Here is an 18,581-nt window from a genome sequence, read left to right on the forward strand (position 1 = left end):
GGCACAGAAGCCAGGCAAACAGACCTCCTGGCGGGGCTTGCCGAGAGCTGACGGCAGGAGTGGGCACGGGGGCCTGTGGCCTGTAGCTACTTGCTCTGTGCTGGTGTTGCCAGGGCCTCTGCCCACAGAACTGGGGAGTTTCACAAGAGCAGGGAAAGCTACCAGAACCTCAGAGTGGGTGGGTTCCAGGCTTCAAGGAAGGCCCATCTGCCCAGGCGATTCAGGAGAGGGGAGGATGAGAGAAGTTGGTGGTGGTGGTGGTGGGGGTTTGAGGAAAAGCTTATGGTGGTAGGAGTGGGCAACCAGAGCCTGGGGCACAGCAGAAAATGGATGCCTGCAGCAAAAGATGGTGTGTTCCATCCACAGCTGAGGTAAGCCATACTAAGAAGAGGACTGGCAGGAGGCCGCGCCCAGCTGACTGACTCACCTGCCCAGATTGCTGCCAACCGTCCTCCCACAGAGGGTGTCTGCTCAGACCCCAAGAGGTCAAGTGGAGTGGGAGCAGGGAGCATCCCAGTCCAGGCAGGGTGCCAGGCTCTAGCCTGGAGAACCCAAGAGTAAGTGTCTGGTCTTTCCTGCTCACCCGAGGGGTGGCCAGAAGAGTGATGAGACTGGATTGGAGGGGGCTGGCTCTGCCCATCACGCCAGGGTGTCCACAGGCTTGAGCCAGTCCTTGTGGTTCTATGAGGTCTCTCCTCTCAGAAACTTTCCTGGGTCCTTATTGCTTACCACGTGCAAACTAACGTCAAGGTTCTCCACGATTTCGCTTCTTCCTGACTTTCCAACTTCACCCCCCAGGGCCTGTGGATGTACTTCCGCTCTAGTCGTGTTGGGATTGCTGACCCGTGAACACGACCTGCTCCCTCTTGGCACCATATTTCCACTCCTGCTGGACACCTGTCCAGCTGAGTCTTGTCTCCCCAGTAGCTGTGTAAGTTCTACCTATTCCTCTGCACCCAGCATACAGCCGGCTGTCTTTCACAGGAAGCGTTTCTTGATTGCCCCGACCTCTCCTTTTTTAATCCTGTGGTATGTCTGCTTTTTCCTACCTACACTGGCACCCAATTGCCTTCTGCTCTGTAATATTTATGGCTAGTACGGTGTGCAATAAATGCCTGTATAGAGAGAACCTAAGAAGGTCAAGGTCTCCTTCACTGGAACTATAGGCTATTGAGTAAGGCTAGGGGCCACATCCTATAATTCCTGTTTCCCCCATAAAGGCTAGCCCAGTGGAGTTTTCTGGCCATGGTACTTATTCAATAGTCTGATGTATTGGATTCCAACACATCAAAACTGGTTGTCCCTATTATGTGCTAGTTGCCCTGGGCCCAGGAAAGGACTGTGAGAGATGCACCGACACTGCATGTACCCTCCAATGTCAGGAACACACACACTGAAGGCCAGTCCACCAGATCCTGAGCTGAGCTTACCTTTTTATTTAAATCATTGTTACTGAAATATTTTAAACACAGAATGCCTTGTAACAGAACACCTGTAACATCATGTAACCTTTTCTTGATGATTCAGAGGCATCATTCTGAACAATTACTGGACTTTGCAGGAACAAGGTTATGACCTCAGAATTCTTCAGGGCTGTTTCCCTGCACTGCATGACTCAGCCTGCTATGATTTTTTTCTTGTGCTACTTTCCATGGCTTTCAGTCTCCTTCTCTCTGTTAAACTATGTGTTGTCTCTTCCTTTCGGTGCCTGCCCTTAAAAGTGTGCCTTCTCCCCTGAAGAGTTACTTCAAATCTGTTGGGAGCTGGAAATCCTGGTGATCAAGTTTTTTTGCAATAAAAAAGTGTAAATGAAGATGGATAAAATATATAGAGGTTTTTATGTACTGGGTACAATTCTAAGTATGGTTTTGTTTTTTCATATTAACTCACATGTATTTAGTCCTTTTAAGAACCACCTAAAGCAGGTGCCATTATCCCCATATTGCAGATGAGAAAACTGAGGCGGAGAGGCTATATACCTTGCTCAGAGTCACACAGCTAACAAGTGGTGGGGCTGGTATTCATCTCAGGCCAGGGTGGTTCTAGAATCCATAGTTTTATCTAGGACCTCATACGGCCTCTGATTAGAATCGGCTAAGTGCTCAGTAGGGCCCTGGTCCTCAGCATTGAACACACACAGTGTTCCAATCCATCTGAAGAATATGAAAAATTAATTAAAGTAGCAAAGTTTGTAAATGATTTACTTCGAAAGGACAACGTTAAGAAGATTCAATGTTAACCTCATGACACTGTTCCCCTGGATCACTTGTATCAGTAGGGACCACCATCCTGCGTGCAGTCCCAGAGGAAGAAATGCTGGGATCTGCTGGTTTCAAACAGGGGCCACCAATCCGTAGGCCTCCCTCCAGGCCACACATTGTCTGGGGACTGAATAACTCATAAGTCTCTCATATATGCAGATGCTATTGTGATTTATGAAATACATCATTTGTTTAAGGGGTTATTAATTCCGTAGGGTTATCATTGGCTCAGTGAATTGCTACTAAAAATGCCATTACTATCAAGTAGGAGGACATATGTTTTGAAGTTAAAAGCCACTGACCTAGAATAAGAGCACGTAGGTTCTGAAAGAGCATTTGATGGGCTCTCCAAAGAATAAAGTGCATGAGATGTGCAGTTAAGTCCTTACCTAGCATGTGGATAGGTTCTATAATTAAGCAAAATGACAAATAACAAAAACTGTTTTACCACAGCCTAAATGATGTGAATAAGAGTTAGTTCCTACCACATTTCATCAATGTTATAATGAAGCAACGTTGAATAAAACTTATTTGAAAATCTGGTGTACATGGATTTTGTGAAACCTGTATGGCTTCCTAGTAGCTTTTCTCCACTCCTACTAAGTTCCTTGCCGAGCGAGAAAATAGCTTTGGGCAAGTTATTCCCATGCCAGCGAATCGAGTTAGGGAGGCAAGATCTGAAAGCACAAACAACTTATAAACATTTCGAATTGTCACTGGTGGCCTAACAGCAGGGAAGCAGACATAAAGGTTTTCCAAATGAATGACACAGATAATATCAGGTTTGGGGGATCTTCTTGAGCTATAGACCAGTGGGAGATGTAGTGGTACAAAGAAGCAAACATTCAATCATTCAACACATTTATTGAGCACCTACTATGTGCCAGGTTCTGTGCTCATGCTGGGTGCAAAAGATGCACAACTGTAAACATGTTAAACCAGTTAACAGAATACGTACTTCTGTACAGGACTGGTCTACAAGAAGCAAGAACTCAACTATGAAATTTCTTGGGTTCCAAGGACATAAAGTCAACTAGGACTTGAAGAGGGAGAAAGGGAGACTTCAGCGGGACAAAGTTCTCTTTAGCTCATCGGTAGGGCCCTAGGCAGTGCCTGGGAATGCACAATGAAGGAGCTCTGGCCTGCTGGGGGTCCTTGGGGGCTGTGCTGGGCTGGAGCCCACAGGTCTGGCCTTTGGAAACAGACAGACCTAGGTTAGAATGCCCACGCCATCATCTTATTAGCTTAGAGGCATGTTCTTCTAATTCTTCTGAATTTCCTCAACTATTAAATCTTAAAGGGTATTTACCTATTTAGGAATTTATAAGAATTTAACAAGAGAATGCATGTGTCTGACACATATCTGGCACTCAGTAGGTGGTCAATAAACATTGGTTCCCAGGCTCATCCCTTCCCCCTTCCTAGCCTCCTCCAGGGAAGGGCCACCTCCGTTGCCCCATCAGAAGGGGCCTGGCACCCAGGGCTTCTCACAGGGAGCTGGGTGTCCTATGGTTTACAAATGCTGACACCCAGTTGTCTCTAGGAGGGAGGCCTTGGGGCAACAGCCAGCCCTGGTGATAAATGAGCAGCAATCCTAGGGATATGACTGGGAACTCCGGGCCCAGGGATATGGCCGGGAGCTGACAGCCTCCCAAAGCTGGGCTGCCCCAAGGCAGGGACCACACCTGTCCCTGGAAGAAACTTCCCTTCCAGGAAGTGGTCTAAGAGCTTAGTGCCAGACCAAGGTTTCTATTATTTTCCTTTTTTAAAATTCTTACCCGAGGATATGTTTATTAATTTTAGAGAGAGGAAGGAAGGGAGGGAGGGAGGGGGAGAGAGAGAGAGAGAGAGATTGGTTACCTCCTGAACATGCCCAACTGGGGATCGATCCCACAACTTTTTGGTGTATGGAATGATGCTCCAACCAACTGAACTACCCGGCTGGGCCAAGTTTTCTGTTTTAAGTGGAGCTCTGGGGCCCATCCCGAGCTCAGTGTGGCTCCCTGCACTGGCATCTAGGGAGTGGTGGGCATGGGCCGCACGGGGCATACAGCAGACCCAGGGACACGGGTTCCATGGGGAGGACTGAGGCTAGGGTTGGCGTGTCTGAGGCACAAAGCTGATTGGGGGCAGGGGAGGATCCACTTCTGGATGGCATGCCCCATCACAGGGTGCTCCTGGGCAGGGGTCCCCTGGCCCACTCAAGGTCTGCTCCTCACTATGGCTGCAAAGCTCTCCGCGGGGCCCAAGAGGGATCGAGGAGGGGACTCCGAGATGGAGTCGAGTCTCAACTTGCTTTCTGACTCCAATCCTGATAGCTTTACCTTCATGGGGCTCAGAGGATTTCTAAGTGTTCCTCCTGCTGCAAGCGGATGGATCATCTCCTTCCCGTGAGACACAGGAGAGGGGCCTCGGGGATATCGTGAGGCCGGCCCTGACCGGAACTCCTGGGGCAGGGCCTTACTGAATCCCAGCGGTGTGACTGTGCTGCTCCTGGTTGGCTGGAGCCATGGAACCAGCCTCCCTGCCCCTGGAGGCTGCGCAGGCGCTCCCCGGGGCGGAGCAGGGGCTGCGGCGGCGGCACCTGGTTTGTGTCTAGCACTGGCTCACACGGAGCAGGACGCACTGAGCAGCGCGTGAGAAGCCCAGGAGGCACCCAGGCCTGCAGCCCGCACGCTCCAGGATAAACACAGGAGCCGGGCGGGGCAGGGGCCTGGGCACAGAGCGATGAGCATGTCGGGGCCTGCAGGCTCTCGTGGGGGCGAGGAGGAACAGGGCCTGGAAACTCCTGCCAGGGCAGCCAGTGTTGGCTGGGGAGCTGGGATCAGGAGTGAGGGGCTGAGACCAGCCAGAGGGGACCCTGTCAAGGCCTGAGGGGGGCCCCAGGTGAGGGCCTCCACTCGCCTCTGTTTCTCAACAACGGGGATTGTTTTTTCCCATCAAGGAAGAAATTTCCCATCCCCTCAGCCCTGTACTGTGACTTTTCCTCTGGTTCCAGATACACCTTCCTTATACCTGTCCCCCCGCCCCCCAGGTCTAAGCGCACCTCTCCAACCTCCTCAGGCCTGTGGCCTAGAGGGCCTAGGCCCTGTCCCAGGGCTGAGTGCAGAATGCGGACAGGAGTGAGCAAGTGGCAAAGCAGGGGCTGAATGTACAGAGGGCACCCATGCCCAGGCCGGCTCAGTGCCCCTGCCTTGAGCCCCCGAAGGTACTGGTTAGCCCCTCCCAGGATCTACTGAATTCAGCGTCTACTCTGGTTACCAAGTAACTGGTGCCAGAGCTCAGATGCAAAGTCCAGGGGTCAGAACATCTGAAACTGCCCCGCGGATCCTCTCCTCCCGCCCAGAGCTGGACAGAATGTCCTGCAGGCTTGCTCCTCTTCCTCTGTCTGGATCTAGAGGGTCATCGAGAGTCCAGTGCTTCCGCTCACAGAATCTTTCCACCCAGTATCCCCTGGGCACCAGCCCTCAGATTTGCTCCCGGGGCCAGAGAGGCTGGAAGGCTGGGGTGGGCGGACCCCGATGCCAGCCAGGCCCGGAACATTCATTCTCCCACCACTCTTCCCCGCCCCAGCCACAGCAGGCCCCTCTCCCAAAGGCCAAAGCACCCTGGGGTCCTTGAGCCTCATTCTTTCCCCTCGGATCCAGGGAGCTGTGAGCACAGGGATGGCATCTTGGAGGAAGACCGACCCGGGATCTCAGGAAGGCAGTGCCCGGCCTCTCCCTCCCACCAGCCTCACCGGAGGGCCCCTCCTGGCCTCCAAGACCCATACACACAGAGGCTTTCACCCTGGAGGTTCGGCCACCCTCCCCAGGCTGCTGGCCCCCGGATGGCAGGATGCCAGCAGCTATGGGGAAAGGGCGGGCACACCCCCTCTGGCCAAACCCGCATAAACAGCAGCCAGAGGTTCCTCTGCCCCCAGGCCTGTCCCAACCCCCCGCCCTGGCCCCTGGACACTCACACTCCTTCATCATGCCGATGTCCACGCAGCGCTTGAGCCGGCAGGCCTGGCAGTGGCGGCGGTTGTCCTTGGTGATGCGGCAGTCCCCATTGAAGGGACAGGTGAACAGCGCCTTCCGCTTCATGCTGCGTCTGCCAAGAGAGGACACGCCCTCCACTGGGTCACCCACCTTCCAGCTCCCCAGTCCTGGCTGCTGTGACAGCAGGAACCTGCCCACGAGGCCCCAGATGTACATTTCTCCCCAAAGGACTGGGCCATCCCCCCCCCCCCCCCCAACCATGGCAGTCATGCCCTCCTCCTCCCTGTCTGCTCTGCTCCCATCATTAATCATTTACGTCTACAGCACGCTACCCCTCACCTTCTTGTTAATTACACAGGAAATATATGAGTGAATTAACCGAGTAAAAAAAAAATTTTTTTTAAAATACTGAAATCTGCAAAGTAGCCCTCACTGCTTTTACAGAGCCATTTTGAGAGATGAGGATGCTAGTGTCAGCCTTTACTTCCTAAGAGTCCAGAGATCTGGAAGGCTGGGGGTAGGGCATCCCCGACCCAGGGAAAGACGTGTGCACAGGTGCAGGGAGAAGGGAGGAGAGGCCCAACCATAGCTTTAGACATCGACATAATCTGTCCAGAAGGAGAAGGGGCCAGGTGAGCAGGGGGGAGCCCTAAGGTCTGGCTTTGGTTTTCTGAAAGGCAAGGAAACAAAGGTTCTGTAAGAACAGAAAACTGTCAGAGGTTCTCGGCTGGGAAGCCAATACCCACCTGGTCTCCACTGTAAACGTGTATCTATGTGTGCAAACTCATTTTCCTGGTTCCGCTTCCTCTCTCACTGCACCAAGGCCACCTTCTGAGAGGCCTCCCACACCCATGTCTTAGAGGCTCCTCTCTCCCCTCTGCCCCCCCACCCCAGCCCCAGCCCCAGCCCCAGCAAGGGGAGGCCCCACTTTTCCCCCAGGACAGGTGGCGGGATTTAGCCAGGAAAGAGGATGGCAGAATCATTTTCTCCCTGAGTAGCATCCTCCCAGGTGCTAAGCCTTAGAACTGAAGGCGCAGGCCTGACCTTCTCCTTTTCCCAGAGATGAGCTGGTGACATCATCTTCCCCAGATGTCACACACTCATTATGTTTCTTGGTGACAAATGACTCACTGTTCACATTCACTAGAACATACAGGGATTCAGGAAAAACACAATCAGTTGACATGGACACATGGGGGCCAAGCCAACCTGACCCTAGAGATAGGGGAGAAGAGACCAGTTACAGTCCCTAAGGCCCACAGGGGCCCAGTGCACCCCCTTGTTTCATGGAAGGGACCGCTGATGGAAAGAAACTTATCAGTGAGGCGATTCAGCAAGAAGTGAAGGCTCCCAAGTTGGAATCCTTAGGGATGTGGTGCTCAGCATTTAGCTTCCTGGATTGAAGGTGCTATTTCATCCCCAGAAACTCAATGTGCCGCATGAAGCTGAGCCCACAGGCCAGGGGCTCCGAGCAGCTGGCCCTTGAGCACAGATCAAGGTGAAGGACAACCCAGCGGTCCAGGAAGTAGCTGTTGTTGGTTTTGGCATTGGCCCCTGTCCCTCCTGTCACAACCCTCATTACCTGAGGCCAACCAGCAGACCTGGCTCTACAGGGAGGCGGAGTAGCCTAGGCTATTGGGGGTGGTCTGGCCCCAAGGCTGTGTCCTGCCCCTGCGGTGACTACCCAGGGAAACACCGTCTAGCAGGCGTTTGCCCACCTTTATGGAAATAGGAAGCCTTGCCCCTTGAGCCCCCATTCCTCCCAGCAGCTTCCAGGGGACAGGAGAGTGTGGAGGTACTCTGGGCACTGTGAGGGCTACCCCGGAATGACAGGCTATCATCACCACAGGGCGTCTCTCTCACTCTGGAACGTGAGCCTGGTCCCCCCGCCCCTTACTCCTTCCCACTTTGCGGTTCTCGAGGCTCCACCTGTTACCACAAAGGCTCAAGCCCCCAGAATGCCCATAATTCTCTAAACCTACTCAAAGACCAGAAGCTTTTAATTCAGAGCAAACTCTCATTCCCATCCGCCCGCAGCCCCCCCCCTTTTTTTACAACTGGGCATCTCCCCCCCACCCCCAGGGGCTGAGGGGCTATATCCTCCCACCCACTGCCCTGTCAGGCTCAGTGATCTTCCTGTTCATTCTCTGGGCCATGGGCTCCAGGAGGACACACACAGGGCACCTCCAGACACATGAGCCAAAGCCTCTCGCCAGCCCCGGCTGTGGAGAAAGCAGTGCCCTTGCTTCCAGCTTCATAGTTGCAGTATGAAGCCTAGGAGTATTGAGAGAAAGGGAGGAGGAAGAAGAGGAGGAAGGAGAGATGAAGAGGAAGAGGAAGGAGGAGGGGGGGGATGGGAAGATGGGAGGGAGGGAAAGAGAGAGGGAGGGCGCGAGAGAGGGAAAAAAGCAGAAAGTTGAAAGTCCTCGGGCCAGTCACATTATCTCACAGCAGGGCCCAGACCTGTGGTGAGAATGCCACCCATGCTTTTCACTCTTGGCCACACCTTGTCCCAGGCTCACCAACCTTGCAGGGCATCTCTGCATTATTTGCGCAATGCAGAAAGTCACCTATAAACTTCCGAAGCTCTTCAATTATTATTATAAAAAAACACAGTCAGCCGCTCTCCCCATGCTCCTCTAAAGGCCCTGGAACTGTAGCAGGGAAGACGGAGTTTACACATCACCTGGAGCATCATCGGACTCTGGAGTGGGTCAGCTTTGGGGGATGGGAAGCTCCCTCGCCAGTTCGCCAGGCAGCCCCAGGCGCTTCGTGGAGCCCAGATCCCAGAGCAGCCCCTCAGCCTTGACTGGCCCAGCACGGCTGTTTGCCGGGACACAGGCCCCGAGGGCCCCACGTCCTAGCTCTTCTCCTGCCTTCTAAGGACACTTCCACACGTGTGGCTGTCATCTAGCCTATGCCCACGAGGAGCCAGGGCAGCCGGACTGGCCAGGCCTGGCTCTGTGCTCTGTCCTGAAGGTGCACACCCTGCCCTGCCTTCTTCCCAGCGCGAACTGCCTGTGAGCTGGTTGGGTTTTGAGAAACGGGAGCCTCGGGTTTCCACGGGAGCCTGTTACCTTTGCTGCTCTGACCCTGGACCCTGTCATCCTCTGGACGGTTGGCAATTATACCCCAGTTCAGGAGTGGGAGGGGCGGTGCAACAGGGCTAAACATAGACACCATTTCTAGAAAGTCAGGGGTGAGAGAGGACATGGACCAAATCTCATGCCAGAAACCCGTTCACCAAGGCACGAGAGACAAGCAGTTCACAAAAGCATAAAGTGCCTGGGGCCAGGAGAGTCTCGGGCCTGGGACAGCAGGGTCCTTTGCCAGGAGGTGACCCTGCCAGCAGAGACACAGCTTGCAAAACCTGAGCCTGGGGCCAAGTACCAGCTCTGGGCTGTCTCTGCTGCTGCTCTGAGTGTCACCGATCTCAGAACCTGGTCTGGATACAGGAGCCTGGTGGGTGGAGCTTCCGGTAGGAAAGACCAATGTGGTCTGACAGGTGGCACCTACATGCCTGTTTGTATGTGGTGGCATCCAAGCGTTCTCAGCAGGCGATTTTAAAAAGTCAACTTTAACAGAAGGTAGGTTAACGACGTAGTAAAGAGCACAGGCCTTATTTTTTTGGAGGGCAGTTTGGCAATATCTACCACCATGTAAAATGCACAGAGTCTCTAACACAGTAAGTCTACTCCCAGGAACTCATCCTGTGGGTAATTCAGCCCATGGGCCCCAGGATACGTGCAGAGGGTGGTTTCTGCGGCGCTGAGAAGCCCAGGGCGGAGCCCAAACGCCCAGCAGGGGAGGCCTGGTCACGGAGACCGAGGGCAGCAGGCAGAAGGAGGTGGCTGTGGGCAGGACATAGGAGGGGTGCTGGGACGGGAACAAGCTTGAAGAAGCGTTCCTCACCAGATAAAAGCAAGGCACTGAATGGCGACTAGAATATACCCGCCCCTCCCCCACTTTTATATAAATAATCTGAGCTGGTAGCAGTGACAGCTTCTGGGGAGGAGATAGGGGCCTGAGAACTGGGTGGGAAGGAGACTTAATTTTTTCACTAATATGTCCTTTTGAACGGTTTGCATCTTTAAAAAACAACAACATCAAAAACCATACGCAGGGGTTTGTTTTTTTAAACTAAAAAATCTACCATCCGCTATAACTGTGTAACAATTTAAAAGGAGGTACAGCTTTGGTTGGATTGATCTGTTTGGATTTAAATCCTAATACACAACCGAGGACACGTCACTTAATCTCCTCAGGCCTCAGTTTCTGCATCTGTAAAATGAAAGCGACCCCACAGAGAAGGTGTGAGGATTAAGTAAAGGCCGCAGGACTGGACACAAAGTACACACTCACTCAAGGGCAGGGAGAGGCAGGGGGAGGGAGTGCTGCTGGGCGGCTGCAGAAGGCGGTATTGCGCCATCCCAGCGAGAACTTGAGCACCTGGGAGCCAACACCGGGGCTCTGCAGGCCACGGAGGCTGGGAACATGCTGTTGCTTTTATGTTGCTGCTGCTGGTGTCTCAGGCCCGCAGCCCTTGTGGGAGTTACAGCGACGGTTGTCCCGTTTCCCTGAGCACCAGCCGGTCTCCGCGGAGCCTCTGCCTGGAGTAAAGGTCGCTTAGAGCCTCCTGGCCCAGCCCTTCCTTCTTCGCACCTGACAGCTAACTTCTGCGCAGGCCCCTTTTCTCAGAGATCCCCGAGGACACGTCACAGTCACGGGCGTTCCAGGATCCCTGATGGAGGAGAGAAGAGGCTGACCTGTTCTCAGAAACTAAGATACTGGAAAGGGAAAGCATCATTGTCGCTTACTCAGCCTTTTCATGCCAGTCCTTCATCTATCACCTATTACCAGGCTCGCAACACCCTTCCAGAATAGGGATTATCCTCCTTTTCCAGGTGACACGCAAGGGCCCAAGTGACATCACTTGCTGCGTGTCACACAGCTAACAAATGTGAAAGCTGGGATTAGAGTCAAGTTCTGTTTGACTCCAAAGCCTCTGGGGTTCTTACGTAATATGGTCCTTATCATGAATCTCCCAGATCTCAGTCGCAGAGAGAGCAGCAGTCAAAAACATGCCCCCAACAGCCCGAGAGCGTGTTTAAAGGGCTCCCCTGGACTCACAAGCCACGGATAGAGGCACACCCGAGCTGTACGGCTTGGAAGTGCGGGTAACATCTGGCCGTTCTCTCTGCTGGCCCTACATTACCATCGTGCAGAGTGGACTCATGCCAGGGCGCCCTGATAAAAGTGCTGAGTTCCCAAAGAAACAAAACACTGGCCAAAAAGACATGTAAGGTCTTCATCACCTCTTTGCAGCTGCCTTTCCTGAAAACTCCAGTGATCTTCCCTTTCCAAATACTCTGGTCTTCTCTACCCAAGCTTCCAGCATTGTTCTTAGCCCATCCATAGAGAATGTGCCCAGCCCACCCTGTTCTCTTCCATTCACACTCCTGAGCAGCTGTGGCGGGAGGCCAGTGCCAGGCTGACCTGGACAAAGTTCCCCCAGCAACACTGACTTCTTGGTGACTCATTCACTTGTGCCCATTGAATGGCCTGTGCGGCCGCTCCTCCCCTCCTTTCTACTTATTTACTCCATTGACATTTAAGCACTTTGAGTGTTAAGTCATTGGACACCTGCCCCATTTCTCTGCTTTCCTTCACATCACAGTTTCTACAAATTTCAGCTGGGGAAACTTCCTGAAAGAACATTTCTTGCGTTCCTGTGTCCTCATCAGCCTTCCCGTTGCCCCCCGCCCCCCCCCCCCCCCCCCGCACGCTACAAGACCCATAACTGACAAGGTCCCTGAGAACTTCAGGGCTAGCAATCGAGAAGGCATTTCTCCACACTGTCTTTGTTCACTTGGCACTTTGCAACATACAGCTTCACAGGGTTCTGATTAAGGAGAGGTTAACAGGGAGGATGAAGACAAGATGGAGAGGCAAACAGTGACCTGCTTCTCAGTCTTGCCTTCCAGGACATCCTCTTAAACTTCACCATGATCTTCATTCTCTCTATCAAGGGATCCCTCTGGTTTTCTTCTCTGTCCTTTACACCATTCCCTTACATTAGAGCCTGCACAAAGCCTTTCATGACCAGAGATTCATGCACACCCATAGGTCATCCACTACATAATATACTTTGCAGGAGTCCTACATATTTCCCCCTCTGGCCCTTACTTGTACTCTGGTTGTTAACATATAGCCAAGACATATAACCATCTACAAGCCTGCCCATGCACTGGACATGTCATCTTTCTCTGAGGATGTCCATGTATTCCAGAGGAGCAGGAAGCAGGAGCAACATGAATTAGCTGGTAGGAGGACTGGCTCACAACTGTCTCTAATTCCTGACCATACAGCAATAGAACTGTCCAGCCTTCATCATCACACTTCACTTTAATTGTGAGTCTTGGACCTGCTGGGATGGCCTAAGTGTCCCTAAGTGCAAGAAAGCTGTGGTGTACTTTACAGGGAAAATACATGTTCGATAAGCTTTGTTCAGACATAAGTTCAATGTTAATAAATCAACAATATGTATCAAACTAGAGACCCGGTACATGAAATTTTGTGCACTGGGGTGGGGTAGGGGAGGGCCCTCAGCCCGGCCTGTGCTCTTTTGCAATCCGGGAGCCCTTGGGGTATGTCCAGCAGTTGGACATCCTTAGTGCTGCCACGGAGGCTGGAGAGGCTCCCATCACCACCTGTGCACTTGCCAGCCGTCAGCCAGGCTTGTGGCTGAGTGGAGCTCCCCCTGTGGGAGCACACTGACCACCAGGGGGCAGCTCCTGCATTGAGCATCAGCCCCCTGGTGGTCAGTGCACATCATAGAGCAGTGATAGCGAACCTTTTGAGCTCAGTGTGCCAGCGTTTTGAAAAACCCTAACTTAACTCTGGTGCCGTGTCACATATAGAAATTTTTTGATATTTGCAACCATAGTAAAACAAAGACTTATATTTTTGATATTTATTTTATATATTTAAATGTCTTTTAACAAAGAAAAATCAACCAAAAAAATGAGTTCGCGTGTCACCTCTGACACGCACGTCATAGGTTCAACATCACTGTATGGAGAGCAGTTGAGCGGCCTTAGCATATCATTAGTATATTACACTTTGATTGGTTGAATGGCTGACCGGATGACCAGATACTTAGCATATTAGGCTTTTATTATATAGGATAAGGTGCCTTTAAACAGAAAACACACACAAGACAAGGTTATGTATTGATCTATTGATGAGATGTTGTGATCAGAACCTCACAGGAAACTGACCTTGTATTTCCCCTGGGAGCTTGATTATGAGTTTTGGACCTGCTGGGATGACCACAACTAGCTCCTAGAGCAGTTTAGTTTGACTACCTTAGAAGTCAATTAAACACTAATGGTCAAACAGGATTACTGGTCCTCAGGGCTTGAAAAATAGCCAGTGATCCAACACTAAAGTGGTGCCTTTTCCTTGAGAACTGGCTTGAAAGGGTTGGGTGAACTCCTCGAGAGAAAGGACTTGGTTGCCTTATCTTTGTGTTCCCAAGCTTGCAGTGCTCGACGTAGATGGCACCCACCACTGACACTGGGTTCAGGATTTCACAGCATAGTGACAAGGGATTCTCAAACATCTATTTGAACTAAACTAAAATGGAAGAATACTAAGTAGATTTGAATGAAGCTAAGGAGAAAAGGATAAATTATGTAAATCCAGTCCATTCTTGTTATGCGAGGTGGTTACATTCTATAAAGTCAACCCTAACACTGAATTAGGGAATACTGAACCACTGCTTCTGGGGGAAATACAGGCTTAGCCTGTGAGCCTCCAATCACAATGTTTTCGTCAACTGATCAATACATAACCTTGTTTTGTGTGTGTTTTCTGTTTAAAGACACCTTATTTAATATATATGCTGCTGATTTGTTAATGCTGAACTCATGTATGAACAAAGCTTATCTTAACCTGTATTTTCGTTGTAAAGCACTTCACAGCTCTCTTGCACTTGGGGACACTTGGTGGCACTTCACACCAGGCTTGGGGGCCATCTGAAACAGTGAAATCATCAGCACAGAGCACACATATGCAGAACACTTGTCACTAAGTAGACTGCAAAAAGGACACTTGTTCAGCACAAGAACTGAACAGAAGGCAGAAGAACATGGCCCTCAGCTGGGAATGTGTGCATCGGGAGACTCGAACGTTTTACCGCTCTGCACATGCCCACAAATGACCACAGAATTGCTCAAGTGTTGATTTTGAGGTTACAAGTAAGTTTTAGCAGGTGAGCAAATTTGCAAATACAGAATTCACAAATAATGAAGATCGATTCTGAGTGTGTGTGTGTTTATCAAACAAAACTCAAACCAAACCGCAACAGAGATGTTGATGCTTCAGATAGTGCAGCCAGACTCAGTCATCAAGACAGGGACAGTAAAGATACAAGCAGACCAAGGACAAGGTAACAAGATAACAGACCCAGAGCCATCGATGTCACCACAGATCAACAGTGTGGCTATGTTGCCTGTGGACACACTATGCTACCATATCCCACCCTTAGCTCCTCTCTCCAAGATTCCTTAGAGCAGCGGTTCTCAGCGTGTGGGTCCCGACCCCTTTGGCGATCGAACGACCCTTTCACAGGGGTCACCTAAGACCATCCTGCATATCAGATATTTACATGACGATTCATAACAGTAGCAACATTACAGTTATGAAGTACCAACGAAAATAATTTTATGGTTGGGTCGCAACATGAGGAACTGTATTTAAAGGGCCAGAAGGTTGAGAACCACTGCCTTAGAGTCTATTCCTGGCTCATGGCCAAAACCCCTGCCTGCAAGTCCTGGCATTATGGGCAGCATGCTGTTTTTGTCTAGTTCAAATTGTTGTTCGAGAATCCCTTGTCACTTTTGCCTGTGAAATCCTAATCCCAATCCCAGTGTCAGTGGTGGCTACCGTCTTTGTCCATTTTGTCATCTCCCACACTTGGCCCTTGGCATGAGAGAACCCATCCTCCCTCCACCCAGATTCCTCACCCAGTCTTGTCCCAAGGATTCAGAGCCTACAGGTATGTCTGAGGGCAGCAGGCACGGATGCACAGAGATTTGAGCTACTCTAGTAAGGAACTGACCTCCAACATGCCATCATCCAACCAGCAGCCACCTAAGGGTCCTATCTTCCAGAGCTGAACCCAGCAGTGGGTGGCCTGGAAAAAAGGGGACTTACGGGTGGGGTCCATAATTAATCAAACAGCCCCAAGAGCTGTTGCAGACCTTTGGGGAGATGTGACCTGCCTTCTCACCAGCCCTGTGGGACTGTGGGACTCAGGAGTCTCCATATTAGTAACTCTGAGCCAATGTCTGGATCATAGATGCTCATTAAAATCTGATGAAGGAATGTGTGAAAGAAAACACAAAAGGGGGGTGGATGGCTGGAGAAACTTTCATTATTTTATTAGGGAAGGGTTCTACTAAGAACATCAGTGTTGACCCATTGACTAAAATATAATATACTTATCTTGCACTTTATGTTTTTTTCAAAGCACTTTTATATACAATCTTGTTAATCCTCAGATTAACTGTACATAGTAGAGGGATTATATATTAATGTACCATGTGGTTTAGTTGAAGTAACTGCAACATGGAGAAGTCAAGAGATTTGAGCAAGAACATACAGTTAACGAATGGCATGGCCAGCGTCGCAGCACACACATTTCTGACTGGTTTCGTGATAGGAAGCAGGCCCTCATGTGCACCCAGACTCCCCCATGATCACTGAGGAGCAGCTCCCCATCCCCAGGCCCTCGCAGGAAAGGGTCCAGGTGGCTCCCGGTACCCTCGGCCTGGGCTCTGGAAGGCCCACCCTGCAGGAAGTGCAGGCTTCAGGCCAGAGGAACGAGAGACGTGGCAACAGAGTCAGAGCCAGCGATGCTGCCGGTCTGGTTCCCCAAGCTGGGGAGCGGGCATCCCGTGCCAGGCCAAACAGGCAATTAGCACCCACAGAAACCCCGCTGCCCAGCGATTACTCAAGGCAATGAAACTCCCGGCCTGCTGATTCCCGGGACAGAGGGCAGGTGAGCCCGGAGCCTGTGTTTATAGAGGGGACCCACACAGGTCCCGAGGCCTCTGATTCACTCTGTCCTCCAAGCCGAGAGCCCAGCAGCTCAGGGAGCCAGGCTGACCTCCGTGTCCTTGTTTTGGACTAGGTTTGCTCTTTCCGCTCTTGGTGGCTGCAGCCCTGTCCTTCCCTTTGCCTACCTCCACTCAAGACTCCTGCACAGAGCTCCTTTCCGGATACCTTCCTCAGGTTTCTCCCCCTCCAATACATGCCCAGTGCTAATTCCTCATGGCTCCCAGTCCCATACCGTAGTTCATCACCTTCCCATCCTCCTTTCCTGGCTTTGGATGGGAACCGCCTTCCTTCCCTTACCAGTACTTTCCCCATACCGATCCCATAGGTAATGCTGGGCTCACAGAGAAAGAGAAGAGGCAGCTGGTAGAGAAACTGGTGCTGGCCAAACAGCACACCGCCGACACTGCTGGGATTCTGAGGCTGCTTTCCAACCGGGACAAGCAAGCCACAGGGGAAGGAAGACACGGCAGAGATCAGGGATGGAGGTCCGGCCCCGGGTGCAGTTTCCCTCATTCCAAGAAATAGTTTCATTTGGATGGGAGGGCAAGCTCTGAGGTCAAGGTCTTGGGCTTCCCCAAGGACATGCCTGTCTCGTGGATTAGAAAACTGTTCATGTCAACGGGGGAGGAAGTTCACTGGGAAGGAGAGACACACGGGTTAGTGCAGGCGCTGTGGGTCAAGGGAGAATGGAAAGATGGGGACCTGCACAGTGGCCTCAAGAAGGCATTTTCTTGGAGGGTCAGAGGACACAGATGGAGTGAGGAGAAGGGTGGGAGGAGATACCCCTTACCAAGACCCTGTGGCTCCCAGTGGCGGTGAGAACTGGCATGTGCCATGGGCACGGTAAGGAAGGAGACATGGAAAATGCAGGGGTTTTCTTCATGGGAAATCCTGCTTCCTCTCCTTCTTCCTGCCCTCGGGGAGGACTCACCTGAAGAAGCCTTTGCAGCCTTCACAGGTCATCGCGTTGAAGTGAAAGCCCGTGGCTCGGTCTCCGCACACCCCACAGATTCGAGGCACATTCCGGTCAAAGTCGCCAGGGTCAGGCAGGGAGGTGCTGGCCGCCATCGCCTCCATCCCTGCAAGAACAGCCGGCAGGTTGTGGCCAGAGCCAGAGTCAGCGCCGGGGCCAGCGGGCATCCTGGGCACCCCCCGCCCCATCTATCGGGAGCTCCGTGGAGCCAGGCAGCTCCCCGAGGCCTGAGCAGGATTTCTTTGGTGCCCTCACTACATGACTCTCCGCATCCCAGCTTACCCTCCTGGTAAGGGAGGGCTCCCTCCCCCAAGAAAGCAAATCTGTGGGTGACGCTGTGGTGAAGTTGCTCATAGCCTGGGTGCAAAGGCTGCTGCTGCCACTTACTAGCTGGGCTACCCTGAGTGAAGTGATTGGCTTCTCTGTGCCCCACCGGCCTCGTCTGAAGAATGGAGTTTTATTTTAAAGGTTGAGAGGAAGGACTATATGAATGAACATATGTGCACCACTGGCGTCAGCTCCACTGGCATCAGCAGCAGGTCAGATGCCTCTGTGTTGCCCAGAGCCCAGTGCCCCTTCAGGAGAAAAGGAGAGGACCACCCATAGCCTCAGACCTCACATGCAGAGAGGACCTCTCATCCCCTCGGTTCTTGAAGGCGAGGGAATAAAGGACTCACACGCCCAAATCTGGGCCCTTGCCACTCCTGTCCCAGTTCCTCACAGCCGTCCGGCTCAGGACCCACAGGCCTTGTGCCCCTGCTGTTTACCAGGGTAATCAAGCTTTTTCCCTCTCCCCCCCCCACTCCCCCCCCCCCCATCCGCCCAGTATAAATTCAGCACATTCTTTTCAATGTCTTTCTGAGTAATGTGAGTCATATACAATGAACTGATTTTGTTTTCAGAGATGGCTTTTATAAATATGCATTATCATCTAGAGATGGGTTTCAAACTTGAGAAAAGGGGGAAAGAGATAGAAGGAACAAACTATAATAGTTCAGAGAAATCCTTTTCAGGAAACAGCTGACGTGACTCTCCCATTGTGCACGCTGGGCCCTTGGCTCCACCTGCTGCCTCTGATCCTGAACGCAGTCAGCCTCAGAGCTGCTTCTGGGGCACCTCGGGCCTCCCTGAAATGGCTTCAGACCCTGCTGCCTCCCAGCTTTATCTGAGTCTTCGCAAGGGTCATCACAGGTGTAAGTGGCCCCTTGGCCCCACAGTAGGAGGGTCCCTCAGGTCAGAAGA

The 18,581-nt window shown here is 51.9% G+C and overlaps 1 protein-coding gene across 1 annotated transcript in view; it reads right to left on the bottom strand.

Moving 5' to 3' along the window:
- VDR (vitamin D receptor) overlaps positions 1-18,581 on the bottom strand; it is a 44,023-nt gene that overhangs the window by 23,510 nt on the left and 1,932 nt on the right. Inside the window, exons 2-3 of the mRNA XM_059682669.1 lie at positions 17,298-17,445; positions 6,223-6,353 (exon numbers count right to left, since the gene is read on the bottom strand). Coding sequence (XP_059538652.1) covers positions 6,223-6,353; positions 17,298-17,443 — 277 coding nt within the window. The 5' untranslated portion in view covers positions 17,444-17,445. The remainder of the gene's footprint in view (positions 1-6,222; positions 6,354-17,297; positions 17,446-18,581) is intronic.

This window comes from Myotis daubentonii, chromosome 2, assembly GCF_963259705.1.
Source record: "Myotis daubentonii chromosome 2, mMyoDau2.1, whole genome shotgun sequence".
Taxonomy (NCBI): Eukaryota; Metazoa; Chordata; class Mammalia; order Chiroptera; family Vespertilionidae; genus Myotis; species Myotis daubentonii.